The sequence below is a fragment of the Alligator mississippiensis genome, chromosome 5 (assembly GCF_030867095.1).
Source record: "Alligator mississippiensis isolate rAllMis1 chromosome 5, rAllMis1, whole genome shotgun sequence".
NCBI lineage: Eukaryota > Metazoa > Chordata > Crocodylia > Alligatoridae > Alligator > Alligator mississippiensis.
The window spans coordinates 32,521,406-32,549,141 of NC_081828.1; the positions used below are offsets into that span (position 1 = coordinate 32,521,406).

Consider the following 27,736-nt stretch of genomic DNA (forward strand, 5'->3'; position numbering starts at 1 on the left):
TTCTGAGCTCAGAATTTTCACTTGTCTAGCAAAGATCTTCCTAGGCTTCAAAATGCAGGAGAGATGCTACTTGTAACAGGCTTTCTCCACCTGTAAAGCCCACCTCTTCTTGGCAGGTCCATAAATCTCATGGTTTACTGACAGGATATTATTTTAACAAAGTACGTCGTCATCTTTTTTTTGTTGGTAAGAGGGTACTTTTGGGTTCTTTTGAAACCTATTCCAAAACAGCAGTAAAACATTTTCTATCACTTGGATATTCCTTTAAGAACTGCTTTTTATAAAATTCCCAGGCATTAGAGCCCAACCATTCTAACAATGTGGGAAGATGTTCTTAACTTCTTTATTATCCCCTTCCTCCTTATACTAGATTTCTATTAATGTGCGACAGGGGGCCATCTCGCAGCTGGTCAGTTCACTGGCCCGCCCACCTGTCTATGGCAGTCCGCCCACCTGACTCACCTGTTATGCCTTTGTTGTAACCAATTAGAAGTTGTTTTGTAAAGTGGGAAACTGTCCATTTACTGCCCGATGCCAAGGGCATGATACACTGCTCCATACCGCCCTTACACCTCGCAGATGGCATCATTATGTAGCTCTGGCCCCAAGATGGACCTCATTCCATGCCCACCTGGCATTTGGACCCCACCTGGATCCCTTCTACTCAGGCAGTCTACTCTCCACCATCATACTGGGCTGCCAAGCTCCCTGAGCCCTTCTCCCTCTTGGGTGTAACCCCTTCTAGGACCTTTGGCCACACAGACCCTGGCTGCACCTCGAGGCCAGTTGGAACCCCAGGCCCCTGGCTAAAGGCGTCTCTCGCGGTGGGTGCTCTGGCCCTTCAACCTTTCTGGTCCTAGCCCCAGCATTGACCAGTCAAAGGTTTATCCAGTCATGTTAGTAAGCCACTCAACCTCTCTCCCTCATATGGGTCTGCCTTCGCGGGCCCCCTCCACACCCAGCTCAGTCTCTAAGGCTGGCCTACACGCAGTCCTTCAGGCCCACCTATGCGACCCCTACTCTACGCAGCCTTCTCACACACTGTCACTGGGTCCACTACTGTGCCCTTTCACTGGGGCTCTCAGCCTGACACCCCTTGGGCACCATACAGCCTCTCTTTCCTACAGTCACATGAACACACTACAGTTCTGATCTTTGGTACTCTCGATATTCCAGTCCAGGGATTCTTGAGTAGAGAGCAGGGTTAGTGTGATGTGTAAACATGTACCATCAGGACTAGAATGACTAGACATTTGTAACATAATTGAGGATCTTAACTAATTTCTCCAAGGTGAAGTTACTGCACTAATCCATCCCAAGGTATCACAGAACCTGAAAATATTTAATACCCCCAAGCGTGCTCATCTTCAGCAAATCACTGAAAATTTTCTTGGAGAAATTATAGCCATATTTCCTCTACCACCAAACTGACCTACATGCAGTATCTCAGTTCTTTTTCTAAGAAAGTGTTTGAAAATAAGCCTTTCACAATAATTTTCTTTAAAAGGGGTCAAGTCCACAAGTCATCATGTACACTTTATTTTCCCTGACTCCTAGACAGAAATTGACCGGTTGCCTCTGTGCCCACACAGCTCCAATGGTTAATCTTCAGCCTGATGCTGTTTCTGGAGGTAGACAGTAGGACTACAGGCACAGAGCACACTTTGAAAAAGCCATCCCTCATGAGGAGTGTCAGTCTTGACTAAACTTTTAGCATGGAAATAAATCATTGGGATTAAATACCAAAATAAAAATTATATACATAAAACAGAGCAACAGTAAGATAACATGGACCATCTTACCCTTCTGTACAGCCCTAAGCACTCCCCCTAGATACAAAGAACAAGGCAGTACCATATTTGATACAGCATTTATGCTGACTTCACCTCTTAGGAGTTACTCTTCCTCCTTTCTCTTTATAGTGAAGATACCTATTGGCTCAAATTCTACTTTGACTTGCATACTGAGCACTATCAGCATTTCAATGATTTAGCCTACATCTTCATTTTAAAATGAATAGGTTATGAGGCCAAAGAGACCAGAACCTGATTCTGATTCATACTATGCCCACTATACTCACATGAGAGATTTGCATGTGACAACAGAAGAAGGTAAGTAGTAAAATGTACACAAGAGATTAGGCTAACTCTGTAGAGAAGGTATAGCCCAACCATGATTGTCTTTTTGGTGCCAAAAGTGGGTGGGGTTTGCCATGTTCACCACTTGTCACCCCCCTATTGACCTCTGGAACCAAAAAGGATGGAAAGAGGGAATGGAGTTTCTGACCACCCCCAACTGGGAAGTAATTCTACATGGGCCAGCAAGGAAATCAAGCCTGCCAAGCAGATAGCCCACCTCTTCTCTATAACAGCAGGGGTCAGAAATGCTATGGTGGTATCTGTAGGACCAGACAATTTCCTTCCCAACTCAAAAGTCTGCTGCTGCTCCTCCAAAGCTTACAGTCAAGTTCACATTTTCAAACATTTCTTTGTAACCATGAGTCTGGGACCATTTTTTTTGCATAAAAGTTTAGATTCTCAACATCTTCATATGAATCTGGCAACTGAGACACTAAGTACATTCCTACTGTGCTTATGCCGTAATTAGGTTTGCCCAAATTTGAGCCCCGCTGAGCTAATTCCAACACACCCAACACAAGTGCATTTTAAACATCAACACAGTCTTCTCATAGCAAAGTCTCATTTAGCGTCCCAAGTGAATGGAGCCTACTATGTGGGGGCTGGGACTGGGACAGCAGCTCTCCTTCCCACCCCAACAATCCAAGCCAAGGGGATTTGGAGATGTAGGGGTAGAAAAAGAAAACACAGTGGAAGGTAGAAAAGATATATGTTGGGGAGGAGGTGCATGTGTGCATGCATGCACACCAGGGGGAAGTATCAGAATGGAGAAAAAGTGCTTTCAGGGCAAGGCTAAAGAAAACAGCAGCTCATATTTCACCGAATACTATGGCTCCTAGAGTCTTGCACAACAGCTGACTAGCTGTGCCCTTTCCTACAGTGGCACAGCTACTTACTCCCAGTGCACTCCTGCCAACAAGAGTATTTGCCTGAGGAACAATGACTCCAGAACTTCCCACTGGGCTATGCCCCTTTGTATTGCCCACTAATGCCTTAAAAGCAAACTTAAGCTGTCCATAGATATCTTGCAGCTAGAAATAATGTTTAGTTCTGTTATTATAATAGAAAATAACAAGGCTGTGATTCTAATAAAGCAGACTCATCATTAGACATGATGTCATACATTAAAAATCTAATCCAAACAATCAGTCTGTTTCACTACAAATAGCAAGCTTGAACGTCCTGGCAAACTGCAAAGCTATGATTTGCAAACAGTAGGTAATAATTGGATCTTGCAGTATAACCACACTCCAGCCTTTTTCAAAAACCTAAATGACTTCATTTTGGACCTACTTTGGTCTTTTCCAGCATTTTAATAAAACCTCATATCAGAAATAAACCTTGCATCATATGCATGAGAAGCTCACCTCATATATATTTGTGTTTTGGTGAGAGACCACACAGCTAGCCTATACCCATAATACTTCCCATTGCTTTGATGCTTTTAGCATTATAGTACTATCATGCACTCTAATCAGGACTTGCAATCTGTTATAGGCCACACAGCTTCTCAGACTTGATGTGCTGCTAGAGTTAATACACTTGATCTGAGCCTTCAAGAGGCTGAGAAGCGATGCACAATATACAGATTCTAGAAAACCAGATTTGTTCATGTGTTCGCGTGTGTGCATCTTAATTCACACAACTAGCAACTGGGCACTTTCTCAAACTGCTTTCCCATGTCACCTAATTTCTCCCCAGGGCCCTATGCTGAAACTTGATCTCCAATTAACTTTGTTTTAAATATATGCTTACATTTTTTCAAAATGAACACCATTAACCCCACATGCTGTTTTACAGAGTGGTGACGATAAACCAACAAACTGTATACTCACAAAGAAAAATCTTCGGATTCCAGATGCTAGTCTTTCTGGTTTTATCTTCCAGGTCAGGGGCAGGGGAGAGTTAAGAAGGAACACCAGAGGCTTTTGATGAATGTGCACTGATGAAATAGGATTCAAATGCAATGTGACCTGCAGAGAAACAAAGGACATGTGAATACTTCTCTATGAGCATCTAAACCAACAAACTCCACTTAAAGTGCATAAAGGGCATAAAGTGGAATTTCAAACTATTAAAAAGAAGTGACTGTAAATATATCACAGTTTTTAGGATTCACACCTTTAGATTTGGGATTAAGAGTTAGCTTAATTCCAAACTGTCAGTCACCAGAACAAAGATAACAAAGACTGAAATAGTTAACATTTGTGCTTTGTAGTTGCAAAGCACTGTTGAAGTGTTTAAAAAAACCCTAACAAACACTGATCAAAAAGTATCTTGCAGAAAGGTCAAACCACTCAGTTGAGAGCTAGAGAACAAGGAGATAAACAAAGAATTGCAACCAGCAAATAGAACTAAGATTTCTGATTTCTAGATGGAAGGCTAGAGATAGGCCTACATCTGGTTATGTTTGTGGGATTTAATCACACTTCAGCAGTTTAAAAAAAAGGAACACCATGTCCAGCAGCATAAGATGTCACTATCACAGCAGCCTGCCCCTTTCCAGGGAAGGCATATAAAGGTACACAAAAATAGAACAGAATAGGATTTTTAGGTTGTATCTACAGGAAACCCTCACCATTCGCGGATTCACCATTCATGGTTTTGAATATTCGAACCCACGCTCTCCCCACACATGCTCTTACCATGCTCTCCCTTCCCCGCCCCCCTGCCTTGCCTGCTGCTGCCAGTATTGGCAGCGTCTGCGGGAGTTCCACGTTTGCCACTGCCGTGCTCCTGACATATTTGCAGATTTTGCCATTCACAGGGATCGCTGGAACATATCCCCCATGAATGGTAAGAGTCTCATGTACACTATTTCCTTGCCAATCCCAGGCCCACTGCTGAGGAAATAAGCCACACCCACTTGCTCCTTGTCAATCAGACATCAGTCCTGAGTGCCTCCTGCCCCGCAGCACCAGACAGCCTGAGTACAACTGTGTGGAGGGTAGCACTCATGTCCAGTCTAAGCCACTCAGACCCCTCCTAGGCTACTGTTATGGTCTTGGGGGCTAGGGACAGACATTCAAAAAGCCTGAGCCTGAATTGATTCAATCTTTGCAAATTAGTCTAACCTGGCTAGGCTGAACCAGTTTGTAACTGGACAGACATTCTCTCTGGACTGAGGAAATTCAGGCACATGCCTGCAGCGTCTCAGGCTAGAAGCCGGGAGGCGCTACAGTAGCCCTCCCTTCCCTTATAGTGCTGAGCTGAGGGGGGGCGTTCTCATTAGAGAAGTGTATAAACCTTCACTCTGCCTGCACCGTCCCAGGCTTATCCCCGCTTGTTGTTCAAGGGGCGGGAGTGCTTCCAGACCCCCAGCTCCCTGCAAGCACTCTGAGGCAAGGGGGTGGGGTGCAGTACATGCATCTGTTGATGATACAGAGCTTTTCAATCTCCCTGCTTCTTTATACTGCCTGCAGCAAACTGACAGGCAAGCAAGCCAGCAGGGAGCTGATAAGTGTTTATCACCTCATCAGCAAACCAATAGCCTCTCTCTATTGGTTCAAACTCTTCTTAAACAACTTACCAGCTAACCTGTTGATTAGCTCCAAAAAGCCCAAAGCAGTCACTGTTCTGTCTGCCTGTCCCAGTGAAATGGAAGACACATACAGACACCTCTCGGCATTAGCTAGCATACCACATGACTAGGGTCTGTGGGGCTGGGGGCTGTGCTGTGGGAGATGGGAGGGGGGATCCTGCTTCCACAGCAAGCAGCAAGGGCGGGATGGGGCACGGGGAACCCAGACAGACCCTGCTGTACCTGCAGTCTCTGCCGGAGCTCTGGCCACAGAGCAGAGGGGAGGGACCAGCTCTGCTGTGGAGCAGAGCGCCCTGCCCAGCCCAGAGAACATGCTGGGATGCTGGGGGAGTTTGGTTTATCTTAAACCAGCAAGGGGTCTGGGACAGACATTGCATAAACCAGTTTGACCCAAATCAGTTATGTCTGATTTATCTTATTTATTTTCTGATTTATCTTGTTTATTTTTTAGGTTTATCTCAAACTGGTTTCAGCCATTTTCAAACTGTTTTATGTGCACTGAACATCTGTTCGGTTACAGGTTTAAACCGGTTTCTGATCACTTAAGCCAGTTTATGTGTAATGTCTTTCCCTAGCCAGGGAACCAGAAAGGACCACATGGAAACAGGCATAATAGGTGAGAGTTTTCAGAGATTTCCATAACAAAATAAAAGCCATGCCCTTAGTCCTGCAGAGAGCAAAACTCTATGATTAACGGACTGGAAAAACAACCAGTATTCAATTTTTCTTAGGGAGAAAAACAGCAGTAGTAATAGATTGCTGTCCCAACATAATAGATTTTCCAAAGAAGGTTTTAATTTATACCACAGCAGTGAAAGATACAGTGACTAAAAACGGTGCCTAGTCTAGTTAAGATTTCAAAAACAAAGAAATTGTGTCAATTCAGTGCCATTGCACAGGGCACAAAGAGACTGGACAAGTCAAATGTTTTTCAGATTATGTTAGTCAGACTGAAAGCATTTGAATTAATGCAAATGTCTCTCTCTCCACCTTAACAAGTTGGGTCTAATGACTAACAGTTTAACTGGGGACATCTGTGTATGATGTTTTTTCTGTATGTTGTGCGATGATGATAGCAGAAGGGAAGATATTTTGATGGCACTACTACTGTAATAGAAAAGGGGAAATATTTGCAAGGCATTTAAACCTTTTTTTCTAGAAAGAAAGTAATAGCAAGGAAGTCTAATTGTAATCATAGCAAGAAAACCTGTTACAATTAGATCCAATACTCCATTGCTCTTTATCGCCAAGCTCTCTGTGAAAGAAATATAGGGTTGATATATTATAGGGTAAGTGTACGGGCCGGGAGCGGTCTGAGGCCTTCGGGGGCACGCGGCGGGCTGCGGCCAGCAGCCCTGGCACGTGGGTCGGGGAATGCAGGCTGGTGGACTAGAATTAGGCACGGACGCATAGCGGTTGATTAAAGATTATTTTACTTACGCTGTAGATGGTCGCGGTGCAGGCAGGAGAAAACTTCGCTTAAGTTGCAGTTACAAAACTTGTACGAACAAGACCTGTAGAAAAACTCGAGCCTCTTGAAATAACTCGGAAAGAGCTCTGGATACACACACACACGGAGTTTGCTAGGCTCCGTGGAACGAAAGCGCGCAGGGAAGGGTACGTCGAGGGATTAGGCGGCGACGGGGAGAGGCTAGAGGTTGATCAGGCCCCTATATCCTTCTTAAGGCACACGCTGGGTTTGTTAGGCTCCGCAGTGCTTAGAGTTCTTCACAAGATGTGAAGTCCTCCTTCTCCTCCTCCAGATGGTTGTGGAGTCCTCCCTTGCGGGGTTCTCCTTGGAGTTCTCCAACTTGGGCAGAAACCGCTCAAGCCTCTTATACGGCTAGCAAGCCAATCACTAGCCACCACGTGGGAATAATTTAGAAACAGCCAATAGTGGGGAACAAATTTGCATGTGAATGGCGGGAACTCCTTTGCACCGGGGTTTTCTCCATGCAACTGAGAATTGCACCGTGCAAAGAAAGCTCCTCATGGAGGGAAATAATTCTGCAGTGCCAAAGCACACACAAAATCATACCCTTGGGTTATGACAGTAAGTAGTAAAAATGTTTGTCTCCATTAAGCCAGAAGTCTTGAGCATTCATTGTTTGAAAGACAGCATGATTCAAACCTCAAGCAGAACTGAATCCTCATGTTAGAGTGAACTGAGTGGGCAGAAATAGAATTAATTAGAAGGCAGAGGGTAGCAAAGATTTAGGATCCTTTTTGCACAAGACCAGTATAAGAAAACTTAATCAGAAAATGAAAGCCAGGATTACTAGCAAGCTTTCTGCAGAAATATGGTTCTTGGTTTTGGAGTTCATTCTGATTTGTAGTAAAACCTGTGGGAATGCAATTGAGATGCATACTACACACATGCTAAATGTGCAACTTGATTCAAGTGAAAAAGTCTTTGTACGTAGCTCAAACTTTTGAACAAGATATAGTTCTCTACAACTCTCACCAAGGAGTAAGAAAAGAGTAAAAATGAACTTTTATGTGGTGTTCAGTATAAAAGAATATGCTAGTAGCAAATTACAAGAAAAACCTGAAAGAAAATTAGAAGTCTTTGGAAAACTGCAACTGCTCCTATTATTTGTTGCATTACTCTTTTGTATCAGCAAACTAGTGAACCAGCTGCCAAAAGTGAATAAATTGTTATTACATTAAAACAGAAATTCTCACTGTACAAACTGATCAGTGAAAGCCAAATAACAGGATATTGGTATCAGTATTGCAAAGGAAAGGGGTTTTTTTGGTTTTTTTCAGGTATACATATCTCTTCTAGCCTGTAATCCCCACAATAAAAGTCAAATCTAGGTCATACCCATCTAATTGAGGAATAGAATCAAGGTGCCTATTTCCATCTACTCAGTACATTGCAAGGAACTGGCAAACTTCATGCAGCTTATCATCATAGCCTTGTGTATAATTGGATATTTGCCACATACAATTAATTATACCAAGACTTTCCTAAAATCTGTTGTATTTTGTGGTACACAAATTATGTTGGTCTCAATTAGATTGCTATAGTGATAAAACTGAAGACTGCTAAAAACACATAGCAGAAAGTATGGGTGACCTCAGTGACATTGCCTACATGTTTTATAGCTTGCTAAGATTTGACTAATTGACCATCTGATATTATCAGAACTAATCATGAGGGAAGAGCAACAAAATCAAACGATGGAGTGGGAGGGATTGCCAAGCTTGTACTGTGTTAACTGATGCTGGGTTAGTATCCAAAGCAATTTTTTGGTGCTGCCATCTTGGCTCTGCAAGATCCTCATGCAAAAACACTGCAAAAAAAACATACAACCCCCCTGAGTTAGAGGAGAATTCCGAGGTCAGTCTCAAAGGATAAGTGCAGATGTTCAAAAAGCATGTGCATCCTGGTTTTAAGGATGTCCTGACAGAAGTGGTGAAGCTTATCACACTTTGCTCAAAGCACGGTAAGTTAAAGCAGGAACCAGCCAAACAGACATTCACTGTTTGGTGGAGGGGCTCTCAGTTTGTTCGTACTGGCTGCTGGGGGCGCTCCCAGTCCTGTTCCGTTCCCTGCCCCCAACTGGTGACTGTCAGTAATGGCTGAAGGAGAAGAGAGAGGACATATTCCCCTGCTGTGAAGGCCCCCCCCCTACAGCTTGCTAGCTGAGGACTTGGGGGGAGGGTGGGGCCAGGTCTGCACCGGGGGTGGGGGGGGTGGGAAGGATGTTCCCTTCACCCTCACCCCCAGCCTCTTGAACACACACACAAAACAGCAAGCTTGGGTTTCTGTTGATTAACCTAACATCCCATGTTTATTTGCCATTTTAAACTCTCTGCTAGTAAAATGTTTCCACCAATTCTTGTGATTTTGTCATCATTGCTGTTTAGTAATGAACAGTTTAGGCTATTAAATATATTTCTCTTGCTCTTACTTTGCAAGGGAACTAAGACATGAAACAGGAGCACCCGAGCAATAAGCACAAATATTGTTTACCAAAATTCAAGTTACGTCCTTTGCAAGACTGGTCAGGCAAGCTTGTGTTCACACTTTTACTGAGTTTTTCTTTAGGCTTTGAGTCACAAAACATATTTAATATCAAATGCCTAAACTGTATAGTCTCAAACAAGAAAAACAATCCAATATTCTAAACTATCTTCACATAGGAGAGGTGTAAACAAGTAGGGGCAAATCTGGCAGGATACTGCAGAAAGCAGGTTTGTTTGTTTTTGCAGGGGGGGAGGAGGGGGAGAGGGGCGATGCAGGAGTCTTTCTTATGCCAGGAAATGAAAAACAGTCCCTGGCTGTTCTGCTGCCACCACTACACTTTGTTGAGCTCTTCCTCCTAAAACAGCAGCACCCAGGTATTTGTGCACTGGCTACTGCTACAGCAAGAACAATGCTGTAAGGCTTGTCTTGCTATCCAGTGTGGACTCCATGAGCAGGACTATTTTGGCACCTACCTCTCCTAAGTTGGCATTCAGGACTGCTGCCCCTCTTGCCCTTCTGTGTTATGCTACTGTCACATAATGAATATATATGTGATTTTTCTCTGCCTTAGGTATATTTTTGGCACCATTTCCACTCAGAAATGACAACCAGTTCCCATAAATGAAAGGTTATTGCCTACATTAAGTTATTTAAATTCATGATTGGTCCTCTCTGACCAATTTTATTTACAGCAATGCATTAAAATCATCTTATGGTGAAAAGTTAGGAAATGTATTTGAATAGTTAAGATTCAAAAAAATAATAATTACTAGATCCCACCTTCCTATCATTTTTTAATGCAGAATGCTAACTTGATTTTAAGGAGGAGTTCCTTGCAGAAATGTATACAATTTATATTCATACAATATAACTCATTAAATGCAAATACAAGATTTTTCTACTGAAGAGAATTTGCAAGAATTCTTGTTATTTAGAACCTCTGAGATTTGTAAAAGAAGTCAAGGAACCATAAAATTGCTGACCAAAGCAGTTTTTGCCAAGTTTTTCTAATAGATCCAGCAAATTCCATCCCTGCAAAAACCAGTACGAGTCCTATGGGTAAAAAGTAAATGAAGACAGTTTTGGTGAACATACACAATTGTATTCAAAACTAACAGCTCTGTACCACATAATAAAGTACACAGCCCACCTTTTGTCTAAACCCTCTGAAGAGTTCTGTTTACCAATTAAGTCATGCAAAAAAACAAGATAAATGTTTTGCTTGGGCTAAGAAACAGCCCTTTGTGACTGGATATATCTTAAGAATTCTTGGCTGTTATTTCATTACAGTTCTGTCTATTCATTCATATTTTATAATCCCATTGTTCAATCTAGGTTTTTCCAAAGGTGGAAATGCACATGGATCAACATCCTTCTAGCCACAACGTCCCTTACTGTGCAGAGGTGGAGGTGCTAGGTATGGCACTTGACCTATCCCCAAAAGAAAAAGCAGGACAATTCTTTGGAAAAAAATCACAAGATATCTGCACTGAAAATTATTTTTTTCACAAGCAAAAAACCTTTCTTTATGTGAAAATTTGCAAACAGTAATCAAGAACAGCACAAGCATATATTGCTACCCTCTTCAAACAGAAAAATACCTCACAACATGAAATTCAGACCTGGTGACTTCTTAGACTCATACCTAGAAGAAATAAAGTGAAGGGGCAAATACTTTTCTATTGGCCTTGGTTACAATGTTTCGCTAGGCTAGGGACAGAAGTTGCACACAAACTGATTTAAGTAATCAGTGACTGGTTTAAACCACTATCTGGTTTAAATTGGTAAAATAACATAAGTTCAGTGCACACAAACCAGTTTCAAAATGGCCAAAACTGTTTTGAGATAAGTCTGCTACATTCAGCCATGTTTAACTGATTGAGCTCAAACTGGTTTATGGAACTTGTGTCCCAGGCCCCTTCCTGGTTTAAGTCAAACCAGAGTCTCCCAGCACTCCGGCATGCTCTGCAGCCCTAGGCTAGGCTATGCTCTCTGCTGCAGTGGAGCAGGGCTGGCCTAGCCCTCTGCTCCCTAGCCAGAGCGGAGGCAGGGGTGTGGCCAGACATGGCATGGGGGTCAGGGAACGTGACAGGGGCAGCAGCTGCTCTCATGCTTTCCCGCGGAGCACAAGCCTCTTCCAGTGTGGGGCTGCGCTGTGTGAGGGAGCAGGGTGGGAATGGAGTTGTCAGAGCTGCCAAGGACTGTGCGGGGCCCTGGTGCTACCACTCAGCTCATGCAGTCTGCAGCAGCTCTGCCCACCCCACTCCCAACCGCAGCACAGTCCTCCCACTGGGAAAAGGCTTGTGCTCCTTGGGAAACCATGAGAGGGGCTGCTGCTCCTGCCACGGTCCCTGCCCCCTCACCACTCCAGCAGCAGGGGCATGACCAGAGGCTGGCCAGCATGGCCCCCTTAGATGAGGGTGTCTGACAGAGAGGGCGGAGAAGAACTTATTACGCTGCTCACCCTGCACAGGGACCAATCGGGGGTGACGACAGCAGTCAGGGCTGGCAGACCCCGGGTGTGGTCCCCCAGGCGCAGAGGGGGTGGTGGGGGTAAAAAACTCCTCCCTGCCCCCTCTGCCTCAGAGGGACATGCCCCCACCCCTGCCGCTGCTGCAGTGAGGGTGGAGCACCAGGAGGACCCTGGCTCAGGTCTGTGCCAATGGGACAGGGAGGCGGGAACTGAAAACTGAACCCTCCCCCCCCTCCAGCACTGCCAGTTCATTTGAGGCTACTGCTGGGGCTGGCCACACCTCCCAGCACAGCTTTCTTGTAGCTGAGCGCTGCTCTAGCACCTCCTGGCTTCTGGCCTGAACCACTGTAGGCATATGGCTACATTTCCTGAGTGAAAAGGGAATGTCTATTTACTTGAAAATTGGTTCAATCTAGGCAGGTTAAACCAACTTGCAAAGATTGAATCATTTCAGACTCTAGCTTTTTGAATGTCCGTCCCTAGCCCCAGAGTGGAATGAATCCTCATGGCCAGTTCTGAGCCTTTACTCAGAGGCACAGCTACTCAGTTTGGTCTCCATATCATCACTGATCAGGTTTCATCTAAAGTGTCAGAGTATCCTGACTGTACAGTTAACTTAGGCAACTGACAGAGCCAGCCACCTCAAATGTATGCATTCCCATGGAATAGCCCTATCCACCACTACATCCCCACAGTTTCCACGGAAGTGGAAAGGGATCTTGGAGTCCTAGTGGACTCCAAGATGAACATGAGTCAGCAGTGTGACGAAGCCATCAAAAAAGCCAATGGCACTTTATCGTGCATCAGCAGATGCATGACGAATAGGTCCAAGGAGGTGATACTTCCCCTCTATCGGGCGCTGGTCAGACCGCAGTTGGAGTACTGCGTGCAATTCTGGGCGCCGCAATTCAAGAGGGATGCGGATAACCTGGAGAGAGTCCAGAGAAGGGCCACTCGTATGGTTAAGGGCCTGCAGACCAAGCCCTACGAGGAGAGACTAGAGAAACTGGATCTTTTCAGCCTCCGCAAGAGAAGGTTGAGAGGCGACCTTGTGGCTGCCTATAAGTTCATCACGGGGGCACAGAAGGGAATTGGTGAGTATTTATTCACCAAGGCGCCCCCAGGGGTTACAAGAAATAATGGCCACAAGCTAGCAGAGAGCAGATTTAGATTGGACATTAGGAAGAACTTCTTCACAGTTCGAGTGGCCAAGGTCTGGAACGGGCTCCCAAGGGAGGTGGTGCTCTCCCCTACCCTGGGGGTCTTCAAGAGGAGGTTAGATGAGCATCTAGCTGGGATCATCTAGACCCAGCACTCTTTCCTGCTTATGCAGGGGGTCGGACTCGATGATCTATTGAGGTCCCTTCCGACCCTAACATCTATGAATCATCTATGAATCTATGAGTTTCTGTATGTGCCCATGTGCATTTACAGGCCTAGCCCAGTTATTTGTGCAGAGATGTGCTAAAATCCCTTCCAAGTCAAACATGGGATAGTGCCTAGTATCTTGTGAGCAACTAAAACCAATTAACAGAAAATGTTCTTGATCATTTCAAACCATTAAACCAGAATGTTCAAGGAAAAGATTTCTAACTCGTAGCAGAAGAGAGCAACTAAATCAAAATAATTTCACTAATTTCACAGAGAAAGTAACACATAAATCACTAACAAAAACTAAGCAGATATGTTCTGTTGATGAAGGTTTCTCTTGATTATCAGTGTGTCAACTTTTTCATAAATACAATTCTAACATGTCTGGGCACACTTTTAAACAAATGGCCCTTTCAGTAATGCTCAAGTCCTAGATCTTTATATGTCAAACAGTATTGTTCTTTCAGAATGTGTTTGCCCGTCTCTTAGCTTCCTTTGACTTATGCCCACCCACTCCTCCCATGTAATACATTTCTAAGCAGAAGAATATTTTAGTTACAATCATAGACAAAAATAATTTTAGACCGATACTAAAATGAATACATTAAGAAAGTTAGTTCATTTTAATAAATTTGCTATCCCAACACCAAGGTAAATCACTGCGAATGGGAAATGACACGCATGGAAACTGTCAAGTCAGTTAGATGATATCATTCAATAACAGTTTTAAAGTCTTTTTTTAACAAAAATTAAGCCAGAGTTAAAAGATACCATGTTTTATAGATGACATAACTATCAAGCTAAAGCAGGCACTACTCCGAAAACAGTATCTGTGTGCATGTTTATGTATATTAACACTGTCTATGAAGTCTATATGAAATTCCTTTAAGACCCCTAAAGCAGAAATATATAGATATATCTATATATTTCTCTCTCTATATAGATCTGCTTAGAGGTCTTAAAGGAACTTCATACAGGTTTCATAGACAGTAGTAATATGCATAAGCATGCACACAGATAATGTTTGCTAAGTAACACACACACACACACACACACACACACACAAGTAGTGAGGTTAAGACAGCTGCAAAGGTTCTGGTTTCCCTGGAGATGATAGTTTCATGGAAGGCTGAGTATTACCACAGCAACCAAACTACAAAAACAGACCATGGGCTCCTGCCCCATTACGCTGGTAAAGTAATTTATATTACATGAAAGGATATGGCACAAATGTTGAAAACAGATAGAAGTACATAACACTGTTAAAGTACCATTTTGTTTTGCTGACTTCAAGGCATCAAATCAAGAGTTTTGTTATGAAAGATGAAAGTCAAGTGACAAGGATTTGTAAGGCTGAATTAACTACTCTAGCATGAAGACCCTGAGATAAATTCATAGCACATTTTCCAAAACAACCATTGCAAATTTGTGCTAACAGAACAGGGCAAAATATGCTGTATTATATCAGTTTACACTGCCCATGCTAAGACAGCTGTTCCACAAAGCAGCAAAAAAGAAGTTAACTCCAAGAGAGCATATCACATCACATGTTCAAGTCACAAACACTGAACACAATGCACTAAAGGAAGACCTATATAAGCTTCATTCAATACTCAATATGAAGTTGATCCTCTGCCTTCTACAAATTGGAACTAAATTGCATTTAGAGTAGAAATCTGAAAGCTTAACATTTTTTTCACTTTGGTCTATATTTGAATCTTCTTTAGCGAATATTAATTATTATCCATACAATACAAATGATTTATTATTTTGAAAATTGTGAACAGAATTAGCATGAAAAGGGGACTTTGAGGTCTACTATCCAATTTAAGAGGTTTAAAAATGTTCTGTCAATTAAGTTTAAAAAAAAATCCAGTTCACTGGCTATAATGGAGTTCTAACAAGGAAAAATTTCACATATTGCATACATCAAGAGTTTTCAACCTTTTTGGGTCAGTGTACCCCCCGGTGGCTGAACACGGAGCAGTGCACCCCCAATGGCCGGATGTTGAGAGGGTGGGGAGGGGGATGGCACACAGCTGAATGCGGAGTGGCGCCTGCGCGGGATGGTGTATGGTGGCGCTCCATCCCCACCCACCCGCACATACCCTCTAGGGCCTTCTCAAGTACCTCCGGAGGTACATGTACCCCTGGTTGACAACCCCTGGTATACAACATTATTTAAAAACCTGTAGAAGATAGATTGAGTCGTTTATCAGGAATTACTTAGTTAACAATTGTTTGGGTTTTAGTCTCCAAGAGAGAATTTATTTTTAGAGGAAAAGAAAAGACCAAATAGACCAAAACAAAACAAAAATTAAATGACACAAACAAGACCTGCCCCACTCTTCAGACTAGGGTAGTCAAAATGGAACCCATATATTGTATCCAGGTTTTTGTCTTTTCAACCATTGGTTTCTTCAAGTTTATGACTTCTTTCTAAGAAATGCCATGTGCCTGTATCCTAAGTCCCCACAGATAATTCCAGTTACAGTGTTTGCATCTGAACTCCAAAAATTGCATGAGCCATGACCCATCTGCATATGAGTATATGACATAGGTCTTTTTCACCATTTAAGGTTTTCAAGTGCAGGTTCTTCATTCTGCTGGCACAAACTGAAAATGTGGCTACATGTGTGAGATAGGAGTGAGTCTGACCATTCAAATCTGAACAGAAATCTCTTATTGAAAAAATATATCTCCATCCTAAAAAAAAGTTCTGCCTAAACAATTCACAAATTTTGAAGAGGTTTTTTATTTAGTTTGAGAAGGAAGCTATTAGACTAACAAAAACAATGATCAGAAATACCATAATGGAGCTAATGCAATATTTGAGAAGATCTTCCCATTTTCTCAGATAAAGAATTACTTTGACGGAAAGCACTTTAGTTTAGTAATCTTGTTCTCTTAGTTTTTGGTAGTGGCCTTTAGTTACCCCCCCTGAAATGGAGGCGGGCAAAGCACGGTCTCATCTCCTCAACCATCTAGAAGACTTGTCTAAAGGAGTGCAAGTAGAAAGCAGACCCTCATTCAAGTTAGTGCGGTTATTAACTGCCTGATCCCTGTGCAGAAGGGCACAAGAGTAGTGAGGAAAGACTATACTTCATGTTTAAAGTCACTTCACTGGGGCAATTTTGCCCCTGCACCACACATTACAGATTTTGAGTGTTTTTACTGTCTGGTAGTACTGGTGGCACTTACTAACTGTAACCATGTGTTCATGTTGTGGTGGGGGAACTTAAGTTCACTTCCAAGCCTACATATAATACTCATAAAATCAATTCTAATAATCATTATAGACATAACCAATTACTAGTTTTGTTAGCTAGATATCTGACTGCAGATTGTTGGTTTTGGCATGTTTGAGCCCAGTAAACCAAATCCTTGATGTTATCTCTTCAGAAAGAGAGTTAGATTGACTGAACAGCACGTTTTAGCTCTTTTGTAAAAACCATGGGAAAGATTCACCCCTGGCATAACTCCAGTAAAGCGGACGGTATCCAGCCAGAGATGAATTTGGTCCCACATGTTTTACCTAATACAAACCTAATGCTGATGCACAACTAGCTGACCCTTATGAGCTACCACCCAGACTGGAGAACTGGGCTTCTTCAAGAAGAAGATGAGAGATGATCACTTTCTCCTTTTATTAGGGGTTGTCTTAAATTCAAAGTCAACTTGGATTTCAGTAAGTGTATTAGTTATAGAGGTAAAACATAAAAGTGTAGACCAGGCATTAGCGTGTGGGGGCTGCTCAGCTTCCCTATGCCTATCTACAAAGGGAATCTATAACATTCCCTATGTCTATCTACAAAGCTGTGGCTTACCTTGGCACATGGAACTGAAGTTTCAACTGGTTCCCAATATCCAAAGACTTGAGTCAGGCTCATGCTGTTGCATGTAGGACACACATCTAAGGTTATTAGGGAAGATGCACTGGGCATCTGAACTAGCAACAGGTGCAGACACAGGATTACTAGGAAACACTTAATAGTGTTACTTAAAAGAACCTGACTTTCCTTTAAGTCTTTTTTTATCTTTAAAAAAAATCTAGAAAAAAATCCCCAATTTTCAACAAATCCAGAAGGAGAGGTATTTTATAAAATATTTAATATTCTTTCAACTCAGCTTCAGCAAATCTAATCAACTCTGGCACCTAATCATTTCTCCTTCTTTGATTTATCTATTATATCCAGAACAAGAAACATACTTTAACAAAACGAAATTACTAACAGTACACACGTGCTCTAAGCAGCCTATGCTCTTCTTGGCCTCCAAGTAAAAAGAGTGAACTGATGGTTCACTGCAAAGCTTTGTTTTAATTTTATTTGTATGTATTCATCATACAGTTTCTCCTAAAAAGTCAGAGCTTGAACTTGATACTACCAGCCATGATATAGGCAGTATGTGTGTAAGCTTCCCTACATAGCTCTGACAATGCAATTTGCTATCCTAAATTCCAGGCACCTGCTGAGCAGAGGTTGCCAACCACAGAGTCCTGCCAGGTTATACCGTAGGGTTTCTGTGATATGGACAAGTGTCCAAGAGAGAACAAAGTAACCTTCCAAAAAGGAGATGTAACCAGCTGTGCATCTGTCTTTTCCAACAGTAGTTAATCTTCCAATGAATCAGAACTTTAAGACAAGTGCAGTTTTCTAAACTCTTTGCAATAAGCAGGTATCTATACTGCTCACATGCAGTATAACCCATCCTCAGGGGAAAATCGTACTTTCACATACTCCATGGGAAAGCTCCTGTTAGTTTTTGATCTACTTGAGTGTGTAGGGCCCAGTCCTGTTGTTTTTCCTCAAGGCACTATTCCCATTGACATCACAGGGGATGCCCACAAAAAGCTTACAGCACTGGGCTGGTTTATTTTACTGTCTTTAACAGTTTAGGTGAAAGCATTTTAAGTAAGTAGTGTATTTTTTTTCCTGAGTACTGTTCTGTTCTTTTCTATTCTATAATTAAAGGTAGTCTATATTTAAAAGTTTTTCATTAATGAACTACACTGGTACCAGAATTATGTTATTCATATGGATTCTCTCTATTGCTCATTATATTTATGTATTACAATGGTACCTAGAGGCCTTAAGCAAATTACGGCCCCAGGCAGGTGTCAGGGAAGCACATAGTGAAAAATAGTTCCCACTTACCCAAAAAACTCTGCAATCTAATGAAGAAAGGCAGAGAAAAGATGGAAGTTCTGTTATTCCCATATTACAGAAGGATATTTAATATCTGGCCAGACAAAATTATTTGCCCGTGGTCTTGTGGGAAGTGTGTGGAAGAGCCAGGATTTGAACACAAAGTTCCTGAATCCCAGACTAAGGCCTTGACCACAAAAACATCTTAACTTTTTTAATTAGTGATATATTTCAACATCTCACTGACATCCATGACATGCGCGGTTTCTTTAGGGCTGAAGCTGTATATGGCCCAAGCACTCAGGGACCAACCCCTTTGAGACCTATGGATAGAGAAGACCTGATCAAGGAAAGGGGAGCCATCAACGCTCATTGAAAGGAACATTTTGAAGCCCTTCTCAGTTGAGACCCTGTTGTTCATGAGTATTCGCAATTCCATCCCACCACACCCTGTCAGAGACGATTTCAGAACCCCTCCAACCCTTGACAAGGTGAGAAAGCCATCAAACAGATGAAGAATGACAAGGCATCTGGAGCAGATGGAATCCCTGCCAAATTTTCAAGCAGGGAGGAGAAGCTTACATCACAGCTCCATGCCCTCATCTTAAGGATCTGGAATGAGGAGGAAATCCCAGATGACCTAAGGGATACCATGATCATGACAATCTTCAAGAAAGTAGACAGGTCTTGCTGTGAAAATTACAGAGAGATCACCTTGATGTCCACCACAGGAAAGATCACTGTGAGAACCCTCCTGAACCATCTCTTTTCATTTGCTGAAGAGCTCCTCTCAGAATCTCAGTGCAGGTTTAGAGCATCAAGAGGTACAACTGACATGATTTTCACAGCTCACCAGCCGCAGGAAAAATTCTGGGAACAACTTAAAACTTCTTTACATGACCTTCTTCAACCTCACAAAAGCCTTGACTCTGTCAACCAAGAAGCACTGTGGAGGATCCTTCTGAGATATGGATACCCACCGAAATGAATCACCATTCTTTGCCTGCTCCATGATAGTATGAGAGTGGTGGTGCTCATTAACAGATCAATCACAGGTCCCTTTGAGGTTGAGACTGGAATTAAGCAAGGCTACATCATCACTCCAACACTTCTCAATATTCCTTACTGTGATGCTACACCTCACCATCAACAAGTCTCCAGTCAGAGTGGTGATAAACTACCAAATGGATGGTAAACTGTTTAATCTCATCTGACTCCAAGCCAAAACCAAGACTAGTCAGACCTCAGTCAGCAAGCTCCAGTAAACTGATGATGCTGTAGCGTATGCTCATTCAAAAACAGATCTTCAGGCAATCGTCAACATCTTTACCGAAGCATACAGGAAAATAGGACTCACACTTAATATTCAGAAGACTGAGGTTCTCTATCAACAAGTTCTTAATAAGCAGTCCCCAGCTCTGGTAATTCAGATTTACAGTGAGATTCTGGAGAACACTCCAGAATATTCCCCATACCTCAGAAGCCATGTCTCGCAGAAGGCTGACGTTGGCAAAGAAATCCAACATTGCTTCTAGTGAGCACGTGCAGCCTTCAGATGGCTGAAGAAGTGGGTGTTTGAAGATCGCGACATCAGATTAAAAACCAAGCTCATTGTTTATCAAGCAGTTGTGATTCCTACCTTACACTACAGAGCTAAGACACAGGCAACATATAGGAGACACCAAGTCACTGGAGAAGTACCATCAGTGCTGCCTGCAGAAGATCCTTTGAATCCAGTGGGAAGACAAATGCACCAATGTTAGCATCCCCTCGCAAGCAAACACCAGGAGCACCGAGGCGACAATCATCTGAAAAATTCATTGGGCCAGACACGTCATACAGATGTTCGACTCCAGACTCCCAAAGCAAGTTTCATTCTCCCAGCTTAGACGAACCATATGCTCAAGAGCAGGGCAGAGAAAGTGCTTCAGGGACATCTGCAAGACCAACTTGAAAAAATGCAATATCAACAACAACTTGTGGAAGACTATCTCCCTGGACCACCCCAAATGGAGAAAGAGTCTGCTGCATGGATCTGAGTACTCAGAAAACTCATGATGGCAACAGGAAAGAGAAAACTGGGAGTGGCAGAAGCAGTGTGTCATGGACTGAACCAAGAATCTAGAGCCACCCACTCAGCCTGGAAACGAGTTGCAATAGAATCCGTCAATCCCAGATTGACCTTGTCAGCCATCTTCAGACTCACAGATAAGGCAATAATCATAGAAGACAATCATCTCAATTACAAGGAATTCCTGATGATGATGATATCTATTTAAAAAGGGAATAAGATTTATCTTTGCTGCTTTTAACAAAGTAAGATGAATGGAAAAACACACAAAAATTTATAATGGAACACTGTTATAAAGATTTTATTGACACATTTTTGAGAGCCTTTGGATATAATGTAATCATGACTACCTCACTCAAGGTGTGCAATCAGATCATACATGACTCCAAATGGGTGAGGTAGCTCATGTTATAGATATGATTCACAAAGACTCAGTCAAGTGAAGGAAATATAAAAGTTTGGTGTTCTCATTTATGTTGGACACGTGAAACTGAATCCTTATTTTCTGAGACAGGATAAAGAACAAATGTGAGTGTACCATATGAGTCAGAAAAAAATTGAAAACTTATGTGGGACCTTTAAGAGTACTACCAGCTTTAGGGGGGAAAAAAACCCAACACTTTGTGAGATTTTGTTTACTTCATTGTTGACATATACTCTGCTGTATGAAAAATAAGGTTTTTGTATCTGTATACGTATTTTCATATGGAGTTCAAAAACTAGGAAACAGTTTCATCAGAGGATTACATATGGCCTCTCTCAGTAAAAATTTATTACTTACCAAGTAACAGGAAAGATGTTCAGCAAAACAGATTGGCCATTTATAGACATTGCATTTTTCTAGGTTTAATCAGGACTACAGATGTAACTATATAAACATGGATATCTGTGGTCTGAATTAAAATTAGCTCCAGTCCGAATCAACTAATCCTCACTGAATGAGGATTAAAGTTAATGCAGACTAGGGCAGTCTGAATTAGACAATGTATACTGTATTAATTAATATGTATACATAGTATTGCTTTTAGGAGAAACAGTCCTTAGGAACTCAGATAAGCATTGCAAATACAGGCAGTCCTCAGACTTACGACGCAATTGGTGTCTGAAAACTGCATTTTAAGTTGAAATATTACATCTCAGAACCAATTTTCCCATAGGAACAATGTTATAAATGGGGGATTGGTTCCTTTACCATGCTTGACAGAGCAGCCTCCAGCTGGTAAGTCTGTTGTTGTGGCGGGGGGGGGGGGGAAGGCAGATCAACACCCCCACAGTGAGGGAAGGATTGGGGCTGGGGCAAGGGCTGCCCAGCCAGGGCAGGAGAGTGTGGGGTAGGGGTGGGTGGCTCCCACTGCTACAGGCCAGCAGTCCAGGAGCTTCTCATTTGGCAGCTCATCCAGCAACTCTCACCACTGCTCCTGCTGCTAGTCCAGGAGGGCATGGGGTGGGGCATGTGCCCTCAGATCTGCGTGGGGTGGGCAGGGTCAGGGCTGCGCGGGGCTGCACTCCAGGCAGGGGGCGGAAGGTGCTGGGAGTGGAAGCTACGCTCTCCTGCTACTCACCCAGCTGGGGCGGGGCAAAGCTGCTGTGTTACCTACAGACACGCAGTGAGCAGCGGCCAGAGCTGCCCTGGCCTCCCTGCACCTCCCAGACAAGCCGTGGCTTCGCCCCGCCCTGCCTCAGCTCAGCGAGTGGCAGCAGCGGCAGCAGCAGGGCATGGGGGGGCAGAGGAGTGTGCCCCCCAAATCGGGGTGGGGCAGGCAGCAGAACAGGGGCTACGAGGGGGTTGCAGCCATCCTAAAATTCGCCACAGCCCCCGCCACCCACCTGGAGTGCAGCCCGGTGCAGCCCTGGCCTTGCCTGCCCCATGCAGATCCAGGGGCACGTGCCCCCCCGCCATGCCCTGCTGTCACTTCCCCAGCCAGGGAGGGGTGGGTCCGGGCAGTGTGGGGAGGCTAGGGTGGCTCTGGCCACTCTGATTCACTTTTCCCGAGTCAGCGCAGTATCTCTGCCCCACCCCGGCTGGGTGAGTGGAAAGGAGGGCATAGCCCCCACTCCCAGTGCCTTCCGCTGCCTACCCAGAGCGCAGCCTGGCACAGCCATGGACCCGCCTGTCCCACACAGATCCGGAGGCACATGCCCTCCCCCATGCCCTCCTGGACTGGCAGCATGCAGTGGCGGCAGCCACCTCACCCCCTCACTATGCCTCCCCCACCCGATGGGCAGCCCTTGTCCCAGCCCCAATCCCTCCCTCACTGCAGGAGCATTGATCTGCCCCCCCCCCCCACAACAGACTTACCAGCTGGAGGCAGCTGTGTCCAGCATCGTAAAGTCGGAACCCCATCAGAACCTCGAAACAGTATTGTAATTTACAAAGTTCGTAAGTGCCATTTGTCATAATTCGAACAGTCGTAAGTTGAGGACTGCCTGTATCAGTCCCCACAAGGGAAGCTCAATTGGGTTTTTGCAAAAAGAATAGAGGCTATCAGGCACAAAGCAACACCTTTACAAAGTCAAATGTGCCAACAACACCTCACCCTGTTAAGTATCAAGTCAATTACAGCCTCTGGAACAGCATTGTAGGTAACTGTAACAATATAGCAGTGCTTACAGAGGCTTATTATCACCTCCTAATTACTGCCAACCTCTCTTAAGGGGCTGTCAAGTGTATAGACTGTGTACAGCCTGTGCCCCCTCCCATGATGGTCAAAGATCATCTATTAACCTTTAATTTGAATTGAAATTTGATCCAAACTATGTGATGCAAATCAGTTAACATGTTTTAGAAAATGCTGAACCTGTCTACAAATGGCCATTTAGAAAAAAAAATTAAGTACACAGTATTTAACTTTAAAAATCTCAGAATCAGGATTTTCTTCCATGAACAAATAAAGAGTAGAATTTTACAAAAAAGAAGGCCAGAAATGGGAATTATTTCAGAGCCAATAGGACATGAATCACATGCAACTAAACTCTAAGGTCAGGTACAGACTTACATTTTTACCAGTATAAGTGATCAGAAACTGGTCTAATACCCATAGCAGAACAAAAGTTCAGCACACACAGACTGGTTTAAAAATGACAGAACAGTCTAAAATGCACCCCCACCCAGGTTAATTTGTGTTCTGTTCACCACTGATTTAAACTACACCAGTTACAGAAAATCATGCAACTTAAATTGATTCCACCTTAGGTTTTTGGAATGTCTGTATCTAGCCTAAAGAACCACATTTCTCAATTTAGTGGGGTTATTCATGTAGGGAACACTATATAAGTGCTCAAAGGATGAGGGCCTGCAGAGCAGCTACAAAATATTTCCAGGGAAAATAGAACACCGATAGGTTTTATATATACACATTTTCAAGTTAAACAGTTAAACAAGTTCTTGCAGGAAATCTGTTGGTAGAATTTTAGAGGCCTCCTTGATAATTTAACACAATAAGGCTATAATTTAGCAATATTTTTATGAGGACAATAAGGCCACTTGTTAAAAAGATCTCATTATTTGCTCTGGTTCTCAGTTAGAACATATTTTAACATAATTATGTGAGTGCAGTAAAAGAGATGTGGAGGGGACATACATAATGCAAGAGAAATTGACCAGTATGGCAATTCAAGTTGCAAGGCTATAGAGTCAAGGTTATTTCAAGCACGAAGATAGAGCTGCATGTTATAGTGTTTTCCCACTCTAGAGTTCTGGACCATCATCAAATCAATCCTAGCAATGTTAACAGCTATTACTCTCATGCTTATTACGTGAATGGTAGATAAAACACTGGATAAGATAAAAACAGTTCTGTATTTTAAAGTGTCCAAGCAACTGTTAAAGAGATACTGTCATAAACTACTTTTAATTTGTTTATGAAAGCTGCCTAGATTTCAGATACTACACTCAGCCTAAAGACTCACATTATTTTTGAAATGTTACCACTAAATTTACTTTTCTTTTTGCTTTTTTTTTTAAAGAAAGTTTTTCTTCTCTCCAGGTGCTGTATGAAAGTCTCAGACAAAAGGGAAATTGACTAATTGATTATGGAAGGGAAATAGTGAAACTGAATTGAAGAAAAAGGAACAATCAAAGTTCTGGTCTACACTACAAGTTTTGCTGTGTAGCTATGTTGGCTATGGGTGTGGAAAGATCACATCTCCTTACTGATGCAGTTATGCCAATAATATTTGTAAGTGTGAATGCTGCTATGTGGGCAATTATTTCAGCTGGAGAGCCACTTAAGGAGTTTTGGTAAGCTGTTGAGGGCTATATGGATACACCTCTTGTCAAACCGTTAAGCCCTGTTCATCGAGTGGTACCCTGCCCCCTGACTGCCATCTTGGGACTGGAAGTTCCACCTCTAAACCCTGACCTTTCCCACCAGAAGTCTCTCCCCTTGCTCCAGAAGTACTCCTGAGGAGGGTGGGGGGGGTGTTGGTTGTGGTCTTGGAACTGGAAATCCCTCGTCACATGCTCCATGACATAAGGCCCATACATCCAACACCAAACCCTGCCCCTCTTACCACCATGTAGGTCCCAGAATCCCCTGCCCCCATCACATGGTCCCTGACATTAGAACGTGCCCCCTTGACTAGGAAACACTTCCCCTATAGAGGGCCTGCCCTTTTGGTGTATGGCCTTCCCCTGGGGCCCCAGAAGTTCTGCTTCCTAAGTAGAGATGTGAAGGCCTGGAAAAAAAATTAGAAAAATTTTGGGGGAAAAAAAATTGTCATTTTTTTTCCAATGACTTTTTTTTGGTTTTTTTGGAAAAATTGAACATTTTGGAAAACTTAAAAAAAAACCTCTTATGAATTTTTTTTTAGAATGATGAATAAAATGTTTAAGACAAGGTGTTCATATATTGCTACCCTTTACTCCCCAAAAATGCTTTCCAATAACTATGTAATAGGAAGACTTTTAGGCAAGACTATCTACAGTATCAGATCATTATAATTCCTGTACACAAAGGACAAGCAGTACAGTACAAACTCTCAAATGCAAGATCACGATGCATTTCTGCCCCTAGGGGGCACTGCCATTTTCACAACAGAAGAAAGAAGGATTCAATGCTTTCTTTGCTTGTGGACTTCCTCTATTGTTGACTTTTGATCTAGAGATTGGTGGATCCTGTCCTCCTGACCAGGCCTCAAAGGACTGGAAGCGGACACTGGCAGCAGCATCCATTTGTTCCTGTAGAAGTTCGAAACAAGGAGCTCATGAATGCCATGTGCCCCTGGAGGCTTGGGGGGGGGGGACGGCAACTGCCCGCAGGCAGTGGCAATGGTGTTGGCAGCAGGGGCATGGTGGCGAGCGGGAAGATTGCACTTGCAGCTGCGATGTTGTTGGCAGTGGAAGGAGAAGGGAGAGTGGTGAATGGCGACCAGCAGTCAGCGACCACCCACATACACCACTGACAGCACTAGTGGTGACCAGTGGCTATCGGGGACTGCCAGCAGATGCCGCTGGCAGTGTCAGCGGTTGGGGGGGGGGGCGCCGACCACCCATAGGCGCCACCAGCAGCGTTGGAGTAGCTTTTCCTAGGGGGTGCACATGCACCCGCAAGCACCCTCTACGCATCACCAATGAAGGAGCTTATTGTCCTGGTTTCTCAAAAGTCTCAGGAGAGGAGACGGAGAAAGTCTAAACGTTTTGGAATTGGAAGGAACCTGCCTCTTCCTGGCCCTGTGACCTTGACATGCACAGAAGTACAGAAGCAGCACCGAGGAGCTGAAAGAAAGTATACTTCTTTATTGAAAGGTAAGAAAGAGTTTAAATTTTTCTGAATTAATTGTAAGATATATTTTAGCTGCATTAGTATATTTTCATAACCTATGTAATTCATAATTGAATTCCTACTAATCTGATGTTGTGTGACCAATCACCCAACCTTGGCAGTGAGGTGAGGCCTGCAGGGCAGGGAAGCTGTTCACAGTTAACTTTGAGGAGGCCTCTCTATCCATCACTAAATTTGTACATGCTGTAGCTTAGTGTTTATATATGCAAGCAAGTATCTAAATTACATTTTTCTTTTTTTTCCCCTCAGCAAAATGATGCAACCAACTTTTAGCATATGGAAGCATTTCCACACTGCAAGTTATCCTGAGGAAAAAATTGTGATTTGCAAATACCGTCAAATGAAATATACATTTCCAAATGCTACTAGGATGACCAAACACATCTTGTATGTAGGAAGTGTTCTGCAGACATTAAAAAAATCCTTCATGGGTGTAAGTGAGGAGGAGGTAGATCATGATGATGGAAGTGCAGGTAGCCCTTTGCATCATTCTCAATCCAGAAATCCTCCTATTGCTGCTGCTGCTGCTTCTTCTATAACATCAGCATCACAAAAGGTTGCCTAATCAACATCCTCAAGTAAACAAATATTGCAACTAACTGTATACAAAAGACTCTCAGTAGCTTCATTTGTAGACAAGGTGATACCTGAAGATCAGGAAAAAATTGACTAAGCTCTTGCAAGATCAATTTTCTTCTGAGGTGCCATTGTCAATAACTGAAAAATGCATACTGGCAGGAAGCTTTTAAATAACTAAGACCATCATACTGTTTGCCCAGAAGACATTCTTTGAGCAAGCCTCTTTTAGAATCAGAATATGAATGTGTAATGCAATCTGTGCAAGGAAAAAATCAACAAAGCACTGTGTCTTGCAGTACTTACAGATGGATGGACAAGTGTGCAGGGAGAAGGAATCATAAACTTTGTGATAACAGCACCTCAACCAGTTTTTTACAGAAGCATTGAAGCAGGAGAGAACAGGCATACTGCAGAGTATATCAGTAGTAAAATATGTGAAGTCCTACAGAATATTGGGAGTGGTAAAGTATTTGCTTTGCTGACTGACAATGCAAGTAACGTGAAAGCAGCATGGGAGTTCATAATGGATAAATATCCACATATTAGTGCAATAGGATGTGCATCCGATGGGCTAAACTTGCTTCTTAATAACATTGTGAAGTTGGACACTTTGCAAAAGATCTATAGAAGAGCAAAAGATGGGGTGCAGTGATCTCA

General features: G+C 43.0%; 1 protein-coding gene across 7 annotated transcripts in view; it reads right to left on the reverse strand.

Annotated features, from left to right (window-relative positions):
* The window catches only part of TGFBR3 (transforming growth factor beta receptor 3), a 192,617-nt gene that overhangs the window by 65,508 nt on the left and 99,373 nt on the right, over positions 1 to 27,736 (reverse strand). For all 7 annotated transcript variants that reach the window (XM_014599677.3, XM_019479036.2, XM_006275072.4 and 4 more), the window contains one exon: positions 3,974 to 4,111. In XM_014599677.3, coding sequence (XP_014455163.1) covers positions 3,974 to 4,111 — 138 coding nt within the window. The remainder of the gene's footprint in view (positions 1 to 3,973; positions 4,112 to 27,736) is intronic.